The sequence below is a fragment of the Tursiops truncatus genome, chromosome 11 (genome assembly GCF_011762595.2).
Source record: "Tursiops truncatus isolate mTurTru1 chromosome 11, mTurTru1.mat.Y, whole genome shotgun sequence".
In the NCBI taxonomy this organism is placed as follows: domain Eukaryota; kingdom Metazoa; phylum Chordata; class Mammalia; order Artiodactyla; family Delphinidae; genus Tursiops; species Tursiops truncatus.
Window position 1 is genome coordinate 59,101,482 of NC_047044.1, and position 15,147 is coordinate 59,116,628.

The 15,147-nt window shown below is 44.6% G+C and overlaps 1 protein-coding gene across 2 annotated transcripts in view; it reads right to left on the reverse strand.

Moving 5' to 3' along the window:
- NCKAP1L (NCK associated protein 1 like) overlaps positions 1–15,147 on the reverse strand; it is a 42,538-nt gene that overhangs the window by 14,656 nt on the left and 12,735 nt on the right. For both annotated transcript variants that reach the window (XM_019947015.3, XM_073788547.1), the window contains exons 10-22: positions 14,113–14,169; positions 13,725–13,821; positions 13,197–13,306; positions 12,893–13,025; positions 12,412–12,493; positions 12,173–12,231; positions 11,811–11,956; positions 9,410–9,542; positions 9,001–9,120; positions 6,648–6,793; positions 6,188–6,319; positions 2,681–2,899; positions 1,036–1,166 (exon numbers count right to left, since the gene is read on the reverse strand). In XM_019947015.3, the coding sequence (XP_019802574.1) occupies positions 1,036–1,166; positions 2,681–2,899; positions 6,188–6,319; positions 6,648–6,793; positions 9,001–9,120; positions 9,410–9,542; positions 11,811–11,956; positions 12,173–12,231; positions 12,412–12,493; positions 12,893–13,025; positions 13,197–13,306; positions 13,725–13,821; positions 14,113–14,169 (1,565 nt within the window). The remainder of the gene's footprint in view (positions 1–1,035; positions 1,167–2,680; positions 2,900–6,187; positions 6,320–6,647; positions 6,794–9,000; positions 9,121–9,409; positions 9,543–11,810; positions 11,957–12,172; positions 12,232–12,411; positions 12,494–12,892; positions 13,026–13,196; positions 13,307–13,724; positions 13,822–14,112; positions 14,170–15,147) is intronic.

Consider the following 15,147-nt stretch of genomic DNA (forward strand, 5'->3'; position numbering starts at 1 on the left):
AACAGAACTGTATACTCTGACTTTCATAACACCCCCCAAGGAAGGGGAAGAATGGAGAGGGCAGGGTCATTGAAACATCTCCTACCTGTCTCAGATACCACGCGGGGTCCATGATTTACATGGAGGTGAGAGGAAGGAGGAAGCAGTAGGATAGTTCATGAATCAGTCAGTCAGTAAAACAAATCTATTAAAAAGGATCTGCATGGCTTCAAGCCCTCTTTAAAAAGAGAATAACTTCCCAACTCATTCACGACACACTCCTCATCTGCCTGCCTTGAGACACAAAAGAGCTTCTATACACTGGGAAGCAGCGTGACATAGTGACTAAGCACCCAGGCTCTGGAATTTGACTGCCTTGAGTTGAAATCCCAGTTCTACCATCTATGAATGATGTATGACCTTAATCAAGCTCCTTAACCTCTCTGTGTCTCAGTGTCCTCATCTGTAAAATGGGGGTAATAAGAGTACCTACCTCAAGGCTGCTGTGAGGAGTAAAGGAGTTAAATACATGTGAACATTTAGAGCCAAGCCCACACTAAATGTCATCCATTAGCTCATCATCATTATTAAACATCAGCAATCCAAGCACTAGCTAAGGCTCTAAAACTTATCCCTCAGGAAGAATATGCCATGATGTCAGACCACTGTTTAATAATTCCAAACATCAGAATGTCCTCCTTACATTTATCCTTTACCCCTCATTATATGTCCTACTCTTTACTCTTTGTGGAAATGGAAAATAACCATTTACTACCCTTCGAAGAATAAATCCTTTCAGTGACTTGAGTGCCCCTGCCTAGCTCCTAACTCCCCGCATCTTCCCTCTCCACCTTCAACCCCCAAGCCACTCCTCAGTTCTGGGTCTCACTTGAAATCTCTTTTTACTGTCCCTAAGGTAGAATCTAGCAGAGATCTAGAAGAGTACAGAATGAGCCTCTGGGAAGGTAGGAGAATTTAGATGGGATCCATAGGTTAAGATATTGTATTGAGGGGAAAGGTTCGGCTCCCTGACAGGAGACCAGGCTCTGGGCTCACCAGAGATGTCAGAGAACTCCTCTGCGCTGAAGTTCTGCTCCCCGTCTCTGGGGAGGCTGATGAAGGCCTGCATGGCTGGTGAGAGGATAATGGTCCCACTGCTCGCCTGTCTAAGCAGACTTTCTAGGTACCTACAAGGTTGGCAAGAAAGCACAGAAGATCAGTGTTCAATCCTTTCTCCCTACCACCACCACTGGGCTCAGGAAGAGAAACTCCACCAAAGGCTGGGGTGGGGAGAAGAGACTCAAAGAAGACAGTACAACACTCTAATTAACACCCCAAGCTGTTGGCTCAAGAACAACTGGCAGTAGCGTGGTTCCGCTTTGCCTCTAATCTGCAGGGCATTTGGCTGTGCTGTCAGGCGTAACGGTGTGCACGCCCTACCACCTTTACCAGCTACTGCATGCCCCTCACCCTTGGCCTTCCTCTGTCAGGTGAGACAAGCCTAAGCTGACAAGACAAAAATTCCTACTAATTGGGCTCCTCTGAAATATACTTAGCCTCAGCCTCTCCAATGAGAGTGTTGGACTAAGGGCCTAGGACCCTGGAAGCAGGTCTCAAGTCAAACCTCCTGGACAGAGAGAGGCCCCGTGAACACTTGTCATCCAGTCTCCAAATATGCCCTCCTGACCTCCGGGCAAGCTGAGAAGGCCTCCAGCCAGTGTCAGGAGAGGGCGTGGCAATGCCTGCCACTCACCCAGGCACGAGCTCCGGGCCTAGGTCTTACAAAAGTCACAAGCTAACCACGGGTAGGTCAAAACCAGCACTCAAACGTGAGGTTTTTCTCTTTTAAGTTGAATCAGTTGTCAAGTTTTTGAAACTGAGAGATTTTACATTAAAATATGGATTTAGTGGGGCAACGATCAGATGGGGCTAAGTGGTGGCCGTCGCCTTTCAGAGGGGCATGCCCTCTCCAACTACTCAAAGTCCCCACCTAGCCCACAACACCCATTTACCTTACCTGCCAGGCCCCTGTTGACATTTTATTGTAAACCTTGTCTCAGTCTTTCTCCCTCCTCAGGGGGTTCTTTGCAGCCGGGCGGGCTCCTGCCGAGCTGATACTGGATTAAGAACGCCACCCAGTGGCTTAGGGAGGTAGGAATCCAGCTCCTCTCCATCCTTAACCCTCAAAGGAAATACTGCTGACCTCTGCCTCCTCCAGTCTGGAGGAGGAGGCCCCTTTCGCTATGAAGAGCAATCTACTAGACGCGACACGGTCATGTCGGGAGGTAAGGAGGCAGTGCTCCGGAGAGATGGTGTGAGACAGAATGGTCTCCAGGGGGAGAAACTGGACAAAGAGAGAAATAAAAAAGAACTTCAGAAAGAGGAAGAGAGATCATTTGAAATGAAAACAGTAAGAATCCAGAAAAGGAAGGTTAAGAACGGCAGATTAAGAGGAAAAGGGTCAAATTGTTACAGAGTAGATCAATGGATGTTACATGGAAGCTTAGAAAGAGACCTCATGGTGGACAGAGGGGATCTGAGTTTGCCCCAGCTTACAGCTCCAGTCCTCGGGCAGAAACAGGCTTCTGTTTGGGGGTCTATGACCCTAGGAGCTAAAATGCCTGGTCCCGAGGTCCTACTGCATAAAGGAAAAAGTGCTAACAAAGAAGCAAGGCAGCGAGAGAGGATAAGCAACACTGACCAATTTGTGTACAGAGTGGTGATAGTCTGTTCCCCACACGAGTCCAGTGGCTGCGTCTGCTGCAGGAGGGCGTTGCGGATGACTCTGGACACATCTGCACCCAAAAACTGGGCCAGTGACTTTATGAAACCGATGTACGCTTTGACTCCTACCAAGAGCTCAGAAGGCCTGGCGATCTCCTGGGTTGTGGCATTGTAGCCAGCCAGCCACACAATGGCTCTAGGTGACAAAAACCATAATCACAATCATAATGACAAACATAGTAACAGTTATCACATTTATACTGTGTTCTGCGTGCTGTACTATGATCTAACTACACGCATTATCTCATGCAAATCTCACAGCAACCCAATAAGGTAGGTACAATTATTATCCCCATTTTACGGATGAAGAAACTGAGACAGACCACACAGCTGTGGTGGTCTGTGAAGACCACACAGCTAGCAAGTGGCAAAGCTGGGACCTGAATCAAATAACATTTGATTCTCAATCACCATGCTCTTCTGCCTCCTCTGGAGAAATTAAATCAGGTGGTAAAAGACCTGGGCTCCCAAATGCCATCTAACAGTACGTGCTTGCTTACAACCTCCTGCATTCTCAGGGCCAGCATTTGTCTTTTCTCCTCAGAAAGAATTAGTTCCAATGACTGTCAGAAATGGAAAACCACACCCAGAAATCCTTAGAGGTGCAGTGCAATCCCAAGTGGCCACGGGATGCCAGGTGGAGAGAGGGTACACTTGGTTGGCACACATCTATAGCCAACCTTAGAGAAGGTAGAATAACTGTTCACACTATTATTTTAGGGGCACACCAGGAACACCCCTCCTCACTGGACTCCCAGCCCCTTCCAAAATACCTTCCCCAGGAACCTGAGAATTCACAGTTAGAGTCAGTCCTCTGCCTGAGGCTTTCTTCCTTGTTAAAATGTAAACAGTAGGGGAAAGAGGAACATTAGACTTTGCCAACACAAGCTTTCGTCAGTCATCTGCACATCAGTATGAAAGAGTCCATCAGGTTCTCCCTAAAGCCACAGATGTTTGGGCGTTTTTTGTTTGTTCTGTGTTTTTGGAAAACTTTATGGCAGGGGAGGGGAAGGGAACAGGAGGGCCTACTCCCCAGATGAAAAGGAAAAGAGAAGAGGTACCACTTGAGGAAAAATACTACGGAAGGGACAGATGGGAGGCAAGCCTAATCTATTTTAGAGTTTTCATTGAGGCCAAACCTTTAGGCCAACTTCCAGGCTTTAGGAACAATGATGCCAGTGACATGCTGCTCCAGGGCCTAGAAACCATTGCCAGCTTCTGAAGCTTTACACATGGATGATCATCAAATTGTCATCTTCTTGACATTTTACATGCACCTGAGACACTTCCTTCCATATAGCTAAAGTGTACGGAATGAAAACAAACTAATTTTACTGTCACCCAAGCAAAAAACTAATTGAAAAATTAGCCTGCATCTCCTACAGTCAAGGCACAGACTCCTAACTGTTCTCCCTACTCCTGTCCTTGGCCCCCCTAGTGCAGACAGAGTGAACCTACTGAAATGTTGAGTGAAATCATGTTCCTGCTCTGCTCAAACCATGCCTAGGCTCCCCGTCTCACTCAGGATCAAAGCCAAAATCCTTACGATGGCATAGAGCCACCTGAACCGTCAGTCTGCCACTCCTCCAGCCTCTCTGACCTCACGTCCTACCAGTCTCCCCCTGGCTCATACTGGTCTCCTTGTTCCCTGAACACACCAGGCATGTTCCCACCTCAGAACCTTCGCACTTGCTGTTTCCTCCGCCCAGAATGTCCTTTCCCCAGATAGTCACCCACTTGGCTTCCTCAATTCCTTCAGGAGTTCACTCAAATGTCACTTTCTCAAGCAGGCCTTCCCTGGCCACCCTATGTAAAATTTCACCACCACCACCACTACACACTTCCCATCTCCTTTTCCTGCTTTAAACTTTCTGCTTAGCACTTATTTTCTAATCTACCATATATCCTACGTTCTTATTTTGCTTGTCTCTCCCGCTAGAAGGTAAGCTTTATGTGGCCAGGAGTCTTTATTTCTTTTGTATACTGCTGTATTAACAGCTTTGAGAACACTGATGACACACAATAGATGTTCAATAAATACTTGTTAAGTGAATGAGTAAATATACTACGTATTGCAAAATGAAACACAGAAGACTAGGAGATTATTCATAAAAAATTTTTCCCCTCACTCCCCTAATTTGCCTACTATAGTGCCCAATTTGAATATAAGGAATGTTCCTGCAGCTTCAGGGAGCAACAGAATGAGAGGCAAAGTGGAAGGAAGGGAATTTATTTTGTTGAGGCCTATATATGTCACTCATTATTATCTTTAATTCTCTACCAATTCTCAGTTACAGGTAATTCTCATTATAAGGTAAATATCATTATCCTTACTCTATAGGGTAGGAAATTAAGGCTCAAACAAGTTAGATAACCTGCTCTGATGTCTTAGCTAACAGCATCGACACAGATCTGCTGACTGCAAAGGCCCCAGTCACCCTACTAAACCAGTGATGACCAGTTCTGGTTGTTCAACAAAACCACCTATAGAGGGACTTCCCTGGTGGTCCAGTGGTAAAGAATCCGCCTTACAATTCAGGGGACATGGGTTCGATCCCTGGTCAGGGAACTAAGATCCCACATGTCGTGGGGCAACTAAGCCCGTGCACCACAACTACTAAGCTCGAGCGCCTCAACTAGAGAGCCTGTGTGCCACAAACTACAGAGTCCATGCGCTCTGGAACCCGTAAGCCACATCTATGGAGTCCACGTGCCCTGGAGCCCGCACACCACAACTAGAGAGAAGCTCACGTGCTGCAACGAAAGATCCCACACGTCTCAGCGAAGATCCAGCATGCTGCAACTAAGACCCGACGCAGCCAAAAATAAAATAAGTAAAAAATAAATAAATAAATAAATAAAATAAGTAAATAAATAAATAATAAAATGAATCTTAAAAAAAAAAAGAAACCTATAAAGGTTTGGGGTTCTTTTATTTGTTTGTTTGTCTGTTTGTTTTTGGCTGCATTGGGTCTTTGTTACTGCGCGTGGGCTTTCTCTAGTTGCGGCGAGCAGAGGCTACTCTTCGTTGCAGTGCATGGGCTTCTCATTGTGGTGGCTTCTCTTGTTGCGGAGCATGGGCACTAGGCACACGGGCTTCAGTAGTTGTGCACACGGGCTCAGTAGTTGTGGCTCGCAGGCTCTAGAGCACAGGCTCAGTAGTTGCGGCACACGGGCTTAGTTGCTCTGCAGCATGTGGGATCTTCCTAGACCAGGGATCAAACCCGTGTCCCCTGCATTGGCAGGCAGATTCTTAACCACTGCGCCACCAGGGAAGTCTGGGTTCTTTTATTTATTTTTAATAGAGATGCTTGGAACCTATGCCAGATTGACTGCATCAGAATGACCACCAAGATGGATCTAATGGAACCCAGCTTTGAGAACGACCATACTAAGCAAACAGAAGACAACAAAAGAGTGGTACCTGTTGAGTCTGGCCTCCAGATGGCTGCTGAGATACTCAGAAGGGAAGATGGTGTGTTCAAATACACAGAAGCTGTGTACATGATTCATTGTCAGTGCCAATTCTGTCAAGTTTAGGTGTAGCTTGTCCATGCTGAGTAAAATTGAGAAAGTAAAATGAGCCTCCATTACAGGTCTGGCACTGCCTGCTAGTACTTGGGGAGGATCTGTCAGGCCCATGACCCTCAGACCCCTTTCATCTTCTGGAAAAACTCAGCCTAGAAGAGTACACATTGATGGTGACTTCAAAGGCAAAGTAGAAAATTCATATTTAAGCGCTTTTCCATATCTGTCATTCCCCACCACCACTTCCGCACTCTTTTGCTGCATCACCTTCCCTCTTTCCTATTCTCCCTTCTTTGAGGTAGTGCCCTGCTGGTAGTGCCCTTAGGCCCTGCTGGACCTAAGGCCTAGGTCCTCACTTGGTGACAATGCTGCGGTTCTTCCGGTGACTCTCAGCTCCTGGTTTGTCCCTCTCAGGCTCTCCTTTTCTCGGAGTCTGCCTCTGCTTCATGGTTTTCTTGTTTTTGGCCTTGCTGATGGTAGTGGCACAGTGCTTAGGTAGAAGCTTTAGAAACAAACACAAGTGAATGGAGAAATGAGATTCGTTCCTAAAACTGCCGAGTAATCCATCTAACAGTTATAAATAGGTCCCTCCCTTATTGTCTGTTCTTTTCTCGTTCTGCCTTTCCCTCTCTTTCCTTCCATACATCTCTTCATTTGGAATTACTCTTAGAGCACGATAGCAGCCATGAGAAAACTGGTTTTCTTACTTAATAGTCACACTTGTTTTTTTTAAAATCCAAGCTTCTACTGTTTCCAAAAAATCAAGTCTACCTTGATGGGCAAAGGTGTGTCAACCTTGAAACTATGCAAAGCTGTCTGTGGTAGATTCTGAAAGTAGTTCCAAAAACGCAACTCCATTAGTAAGGCAACATCACTATTTATTCAAAATGATAACTTTGGAGGGGTCAATACTCATTTGCAAAAGTTTTGGTGTGTGTGAAAATAATACATAATGTTTTAGTCAACCTTGATACAGCACTGAGCAAATATCTTTAACTGTGTCCTTTGTATGTAGTAGGTATTCAAGTTGAGCGATGAATATACCCATGATTGTACTTGTTTACATATCTTCCTTGCATTAATTATTTAAATTTATTTCAAACATGTATTTGTACACCTTTCTCCCTTAAATTGGGACATTCCCCAAGGGCAGGAATTGTGTACCTTTCCTTCTGGGACCCTATCCCAAAAACCCAGCACAGGGCTTAGTGCCCAATAAATACCCAATAATATAGCAGCTAACATCCCCAAAACCCAGCACAGGGCTTAGTGCCCAATAAATACCCAATAATATAGCAGCTAACATTGATTGAGAATCGCATACCAAATATTTAACATATGCTATTTCATTTCACCTTTATGATACTTCTTTTAAGAAACTATTTTTGGACTTCCCTGGTGGCACAGTGGTTAAGAATCCTCCTGCCAATGCAGAGGACACGGGTTCAATCCCTGGTCCAGGAGGATCCCACATGCCACAGAGCAACTAAGCCTGTGTGCCACAACTACTGAGACTGTGTGCCACAACTACTGAGCCCGTGCGCCACAACTACTGAAGTCTGCATGCCTTAGAGCCCACGTGCCACAACTACTGAAGCCTGCGCACTCTAGGGCCCATGCTCTGCAACAAGAGAAGCCACCACAATGAGAAGCCCACAAACCGCAACGAAGAGTAGCCCCCGCTCACCACAACTAGAGAAAGCCCACACACAGCAACGAAGACCCAACACAGCCAAAAATTAAAAAAAATAAAAAGAAACTATTTTTATCCCCATTTTACATATGAGAAAATGGGAAGGTTAAGTAATAATATAACTGTGCATATGTACACACACACACACACACGTACGCATGCACACGCACACAACCTGACTCTCCTCCTACCAAAGTTGCTACAAAGCCTGACTCAAACCCAGGAAGGGTGGGTAGCCTAGGAAACCTGAAAGAATCCAGGGCAACAGCGGAACAAGTTCTTCATTTTCAAATTTCCTATAAACTTAGGTTGAGCTAATCATGACCGGGTGCCATGAGTCAGTCAACGGAGGGGAGGGGAAAACAACAGACAAAGACACAAAAGCAAAGCAGAAATTTCCAGCTGAAAATCAGCAAACAGAATCCAGAAGCAAAGGGAAGAATAACACTATGATGGTGAAGTATGTTGAATTAGTGATTCAATATTCAAATCTATTAACATAATTCAAAATACTAATAAAATCAGGAAGGATGACTCCTCAAAAAAAAAAAAAAAAGACACAAAAGCAGCCCTGGGGATAAACACAGAGGAGGTGCCTGAAAATGTTCAGATAGCTACAGATTAGGGTACAGATGGACAGAAAGGTGAGACAAGACAGGTGATCTGGGGCCACTGTTCTAAGTATGTGTACACAGGGCAGAGAGAGGAGGGGAAGTAAATTAGAAAGTTAACTCATCTCTTGGAACACTTCAAATGAAAGCACAGATTTTGTTGCAGTGCAGCTGTTCAAATTAGAGTATTTTTAGACACCTCTATTGAGTCCCAAGGGAGTAAAGACTGCCGATGGGACTACACTAAAAAAAGAAGCCTGCCATAAACTCATGTACACAAAAGCCCTAGCCCTACCTGAAAGGGTTAGAGAACTTGATGTTTGAGAAGAAGATAAAGGTAGATAGAGGGGAAGGCACCAAGGGACTGCAGAGGGCAGACTGAAACAGAGAGAGGGCTGAGCCTACCTGCTCACTCAGGTTTCGCTGTTCAGCACAGACCTCCAGGACACAGTTGCTGGTCTGCTTGGCCAACTCTTCCAGGAAGGAGTTGCAGTGATGAAGGCCATGGTTCTTCAGGTGGGGGTACTTTGGGAAAGAGGACCCAAGGAAGAAGCTGTCATCACCAGGACAACCACTTCTTCCTCATAATACTGTTCTGAGGCCCAGCCTGAGCCACCCACTCCCACAGAAGAAGAAAATGAGACCCAGAGAGAGTACACATTCTACATAAAGCTGAGACATTTAGGGACTTGCATCAGATACCTAGGTTTGTACCCTTCCTGGGACCAAAATCAACCCTTGGAATTGTGTTTTGGGGGAATAAGAATGAGATGTGATTAAAGAGATGACAGGGTTTGGAGTTCAGAGTACTCACCTCCTCTGGGCACATCTCATGAGTGCAGTGGACAAAGTGAGCACAAATCAGGGGAAAAGCGATGGCATAACGCAACATGGCAGGTTCCTCCAGGGTCATAGCAAACATCTTCTCAAATGTACGAAGATGAAAGCTGCGGAAAAGGGGGAAGGACACTTACAACCAGGGTTTAGGAGCTGGTCCCTTTGAGATAGAGAGAATATTCATTCTTTCAACAAATATTTATTGATATTCATCCCTCCCTCCTTAATTTCCCTACCCTTAAGGTAGACGGGAACCCAAGAAACTCAACCCTTTCAGACATTTTTACTGGATCCCAGGACAGGTTAGTATTGGGTTGGCCAAAAAGTTCATCTGGTTTTTTCCCATAAGATGGCTCTAGTAGCACTTAGTTGTCTTTAACTTCATTCGAAACAACTTTTGTTAGATTGTATTGTGACAGCTGTCATATCAGCATGCCTTTAAAAAAAAACTTATCAAAATTGGTGAATTTTTGTGTAGCCATTTTAGTATGGAAGATGAGAGAAAAAAAGCAACATTTTGGGCATGTTATGCTTTATTATTTCAAGAAAGGTAAAAACGCAACTGAAACGCAGAAAAAGATTTGTGCAGTATATTGAGAAGGTGCTGTGGCTGCTCAAAGTTGTCAAAAGTGATTTGCAAAGTTTCGTGCCAGAGATTTCTCGCTGGACAACACTCCATGGTCGGGTAGACCAGTTGAAGTTGACAGCGATCAAATTGAGACATTAATTGAGAACAATCAATGTTATACCACGCAGGAGATAGCTGACATACTCAAAATATCCAAATCAAGAGCTGAAAATCATTTGCACCAGCTTGGTTACATTAATCGCTTTGATGTTTGGGTTCCACATAACTCAAGCAGGAAAAAACCTCCTTGACCATATTTCCACATGTGATTCTCTACTTAAACATAAAAAAAGTTCCATTTTTAAAACAAATTGTGAAGAGCGATGAAAAGTGGATACTGTACAATAATGTGGAACGGAAGAGATCGTGGGGCAAGCGAAGCGAACCACCACCAACCACACCAAAGGCCGGGCTTCATCGAAAGAAGGTGCATATGGTGGGACAGGAAGAGGGTCCTCTATTATGAGCTCCTTCCGGAAAACCAAATGATTAATTCCAACAAGTACTGCTCCCAGTTAGATCAACTGAAAGCAGCACTCAACGAAAAGCATCCGGAATTAGTCAACAGAAAACACATAATCTTCCATCAGGATAACGCAAGACCACGCGTTTCTTCGATGACCAGGCAAAAACTGTTATAGCTTGGCTGGGAAGTTCTGATCCACCCGCAGTATTGCACCTTCAGATTTCCATTTATTTCGGTCTTTACAAAAATTCTCTTCATGGAGAGAATTTCAATTCCCTGGAAGACTGTAAAAGGCACCTGGAACAGTTCTTTGAGCAAAAAGATAAAAAGTTTTGGGAAGATGGAATTATGAAGCTGCCTGAAAAATGGCAGAAGGTAGTGGAACAAAAGGGTGAATACATTGTTCAATAAAGTTCTTGGTGAAAATGAAAAATGTGTGTTTCATTTTTACGTTAAAAACCGAAGGAACCTTTTGGCCAACCCAATAATACCTCCTTCCCTTTTCTTACACAAAATTTGCTATTCCTCCCTCAGAACCTCTGCATGATTTGGGCCCTGATTTAGAAGTCCCTCAGTATTACTAATTCACATCTCTCTCAAAACTTGACACTCAGGCTCCAGAAAACTTTCTCTGATTAATTTCATGAGGCTGATCTTTCCTCAACCCTGTATTCTCTCAACATCATGCACATTTGCCATTATTATGTTGATGTCCTTTTCACACGTGGGTATTATACCTCCCCACTCATGCTGAATGCAGATAGCAGAGCCAACATACTGTGTTGTGTGTTTGATCCCTCAAAGGGTAGAGTTATGAACAACAGTGGTCACTTAGTAAAGGCCGAATGATACCCAAGGAAGACAAACTCATTTGCATTCTCTAAAGACCCTGTTCCCCAGCCCTCCCAATTATTTTCAGTCCTCTCCACTAAACTCCCAAGTTTTCTATGTCTCTTTTAAATCACAATGTCCCAAGAATAAAAAGAAGGAGGTTCCACATATAACCGTGAGGAAAAGATAATCAATGAATTATCCCAGAGAAGAGAATGCTGTGTAAAGTCCAAATGGCTTTCCTAAAGAAAGCCAACACAAAAGGGAATCAACTTCAAATTCCTACCACTTGATAAAAGCTGGAAAGAAGAAGCTGTGGAGTTTGAGCATCCGTCTTTAAAGAGATCTCAAAGAAAACAAGCCTTTCCTGTGTATCTGGGGGAATTAGAGTCCTCCACAGAGGCCAGGCAAGAGATCGGGTCAATTGATAAAGAGCTCTGAGTCAGGACATACCAGAAAGTAGATAAATCAGAAGTTTCCACCAGCATATTCTCTACTGAGTCCAGCATTTGAGAGTGAAAGACAATGAGGTTCATCACCTTGGCTAAGTCAGGGTTCTCGTGCAGGTGCAGGGGAGCCTTAGCCACACTGGTATACGCCTATGGTTGGAGTTCGGAAAAGGGTGGAGAAAAACAAGATAAATGAAAAAGACTTCCAGTCTTGGGACTACAGTTTGGCTGGTATTTGTCCTGTCCAATCAGCAGTTTTCAGTGTTGAATCATTCCATACAGCAGAGCTTAGGAGTTAGAAAGAGAAGGGATTGTGAGGGAGAGAAAACCTTGAGAATGGGGGACCATTAACAGAAACAGACCTACCTGTAGACGGAACCAGTCCAGCCTCAATCCAGAAAATTCAAATTTTTCTCCATTATCAACTGTAAGAAAAATAGAAGTTTAAAAGGAAATAATAAAACAGCACCTCTATCCAACTGCATGGAATGGTATAATAGGTCCTCTTCAAAGTCATCTTGGTTATTCCCTGGCTCAAGAGATCAATATTTCTAGAAAAAAAGATGTTTGCCATCACTCTTCCTCCTCCAGTTCCCTCCAGTTACCTTGCTTGAGATTCAGAGAGGAGAGAGTATTGACGAATGAGGACATTATGATGGACTCCTCCTCAGGACACACAGACAGGTTCTAAAAGAGAAGGTGGAGTTACCGTCAAGAAGGTATAAGTTCCGCCAAGAGAGAAACAAGACCACAAGGCTCAGTCAGTGTATGAAGGTAGGAAGAGCTGCCAAGTGCCACAAACAGAGAGAAAGAGCCAAGCAAGACATGGAGGAACCTCCCTGAGTTCCCTGCCATGCTAACACCCAACTGCCTTTTACTCTTCTCTCCTATTTCTGTGCAGCCTCACTTGGGGAAAAAAGTTGCTATGGTTATTAGTCCTTTTTTTAAATTTTAACAAACGTAGAGGGGAAAATCAGGCTTTTTGACACACAATCTACAGAGCATGAGATTCAGCCAGGGTGGCCCCCAGGGGAAAATGACCAGGGATCACCCCCAAATTTCCAAAGTATCATCAATTAAACATACTTGAATGATGTCACTGAGCACAAGAGCATCAAATCTGGCCAGGTACTGAAGGTGGTATTGCTCTATCACCTTGACGTGTCTTCGGACCAGAGCCCTAATCTCCTCCAACAAGAAAAGCAGTTCTGCAATGCTCCTACAAAGTCGAGGATGAGAACAGAGAGCTGTATGAGACTGAAAACGTGACCCGAAACAAAGACAGCGACAACAGGGCAGAAACTGAGACCTCCCGAGGTCACTTGATGTCCCCCCGTCCCTTTTCCCAGTCCATCTAAGGTCAAGATTCTTAACCATGCCAAGTACTAACGAGTCAGCGTAGTCCTCAGGTGTCTTCGTCTTGGTGACATTTTCTGTGTGGCGAACCAGCCAAGTGACCTCATCACGAATGAAGGACAGGGCCATGAAAGCAAAAAGGGCCTAAGGAGGGGACAGGGACTATGAGAATTTTCAACTTTATAAATGGATTTCAAAGCACAGAGAAGACTATCATGAAAATATGCATATGGAAACAACGGTGTAACCATACCAACAGTGGTATCCAATATTAAACACAGAGACTCACAAAAAACTATCTGTCTTCAATTAGTTCACAGTCAAATAGAGGATAAGGCAAGTACACAAATAGCTATAATATATGATATACTATGATAGTGCCCAAAAAAGAGATACAAGAAGTTTTAGGGTACTCTAAGAAGATTCAAGGGAATCAGCATATACATACACAAACAGAACAAAAAACTCAGAAATGCAAAAACGCATGAATGCCAAGTCATCCCCCACATAGGAGTCTTTTATCATTGAACATCGTCCCCCTCCCAACGTTTCTTTCTCTTGCCTTGGGACCCAGTAGTCCTGGTTCATCGGTTAACACAGTCTCCAGCTCCTTCACAGCCATCCGCAGAAATTGACGCCTTTGAGAGTGAAACTGGCCACTGAGGAAAGAAAGTGGAAACTAGAGAATATTGCCTCACCCACCCTTAAAAATCTTCCAAAGGCAGTGCAGAAGACAGCTGCATTTAGGAAGGGGTGTCAGCTAGGAGGAAGGTTCAATGCCACAGTTAGACCTGGTAAGGAAACACAAGAATCTGTGGGGCAGCAGCAAGTTCTTGGGTTGAGACAATAAGGCTGTACAGAAACTTGGGTGAGAACAAGGAGAGGAGAGAACAATCTCAGGAGAGATTCCTATTCCATCCCCTCTGGAAGAGCTCATTGCCCGCCTTTACCTGTTTGCAATTGCATGTTCCTTGCTTTCCTTTACGTCTGCCACTCGCTTGCCGTACCTGAGGATTGACATACACACAGAAGGGTTGGCCATACCACCAGCTAAAGGCCTTTTCCCACCTTCCCAGTCCTCAGAGATTCCAAACTACAGCCTGCAGGGGCATGGGCAGCCTTCACCATCAGGATCTTTCCAAACCTTACTTTCTACCCTGACCTATTAACAAGAGATTCATAGAGTTTAGAGATTATCTAGTTCTCATCATTATTTTGCAGATAAAGAAAATAATACCTGCAGAAGAAAACTGACTTGCCCAAGGTCACATAGGGTTTTAATGGCAAAGCTGGAACTAGATTTCTTGTCCTGTGCTCCTGCCTTGACACCTTCAAGCTGAAGTACTCTTCCAGGTTTGAGGGAAATACAAAGAAGCAGTGCATAAATATGACACTGCTCTCAAGTAAAAGTAGTTACTCCAGGGCTTCCCTGGTGGCGCAGTGGTTGAGAATCTGCCTGCTAATGCAGGGGACACGGGTTCAAGCCCTGGTCTGGGAGGATCCCACATGCCGCGGAGCAACTAGGCCTGTGAGCCACAACTACTGAGCCTGCGCATCTGGAGCCTGTGCTCCTCAACAAGAGAGGCCGCGACAGTGAGAGGCCCGCGTGCCGCGATGAAGAGTGGCCCCTGCTTGCCACAACTAAAGAAAGCCCTCGCACAGAGACGAAGACCCAACACAGCCAAAAATAAATAAATTTATTTTTAAAAAAAAAAGTAGTTACTCCAGCTCTCCCCTGGGTCCCATTCCCACCCACCTCCACTTAGAATTTAACCTTATCAGTTACCCTTTTGTCACTTCAATCTCTCTCTCTCTCTACTGGTTTATTCTCTTCTCCCAATAAGCCTCCCTTATTCTAAAAGGACCCTCGCTTGACCCTGACAATCTACTGAACTTTGCTCATTCTCCCACACCACCAAACTCCTCCAGAGAGACACCTTTACTCTTTTTCACCTCACCTTTCACTGACCCTTGAAGTCCATATG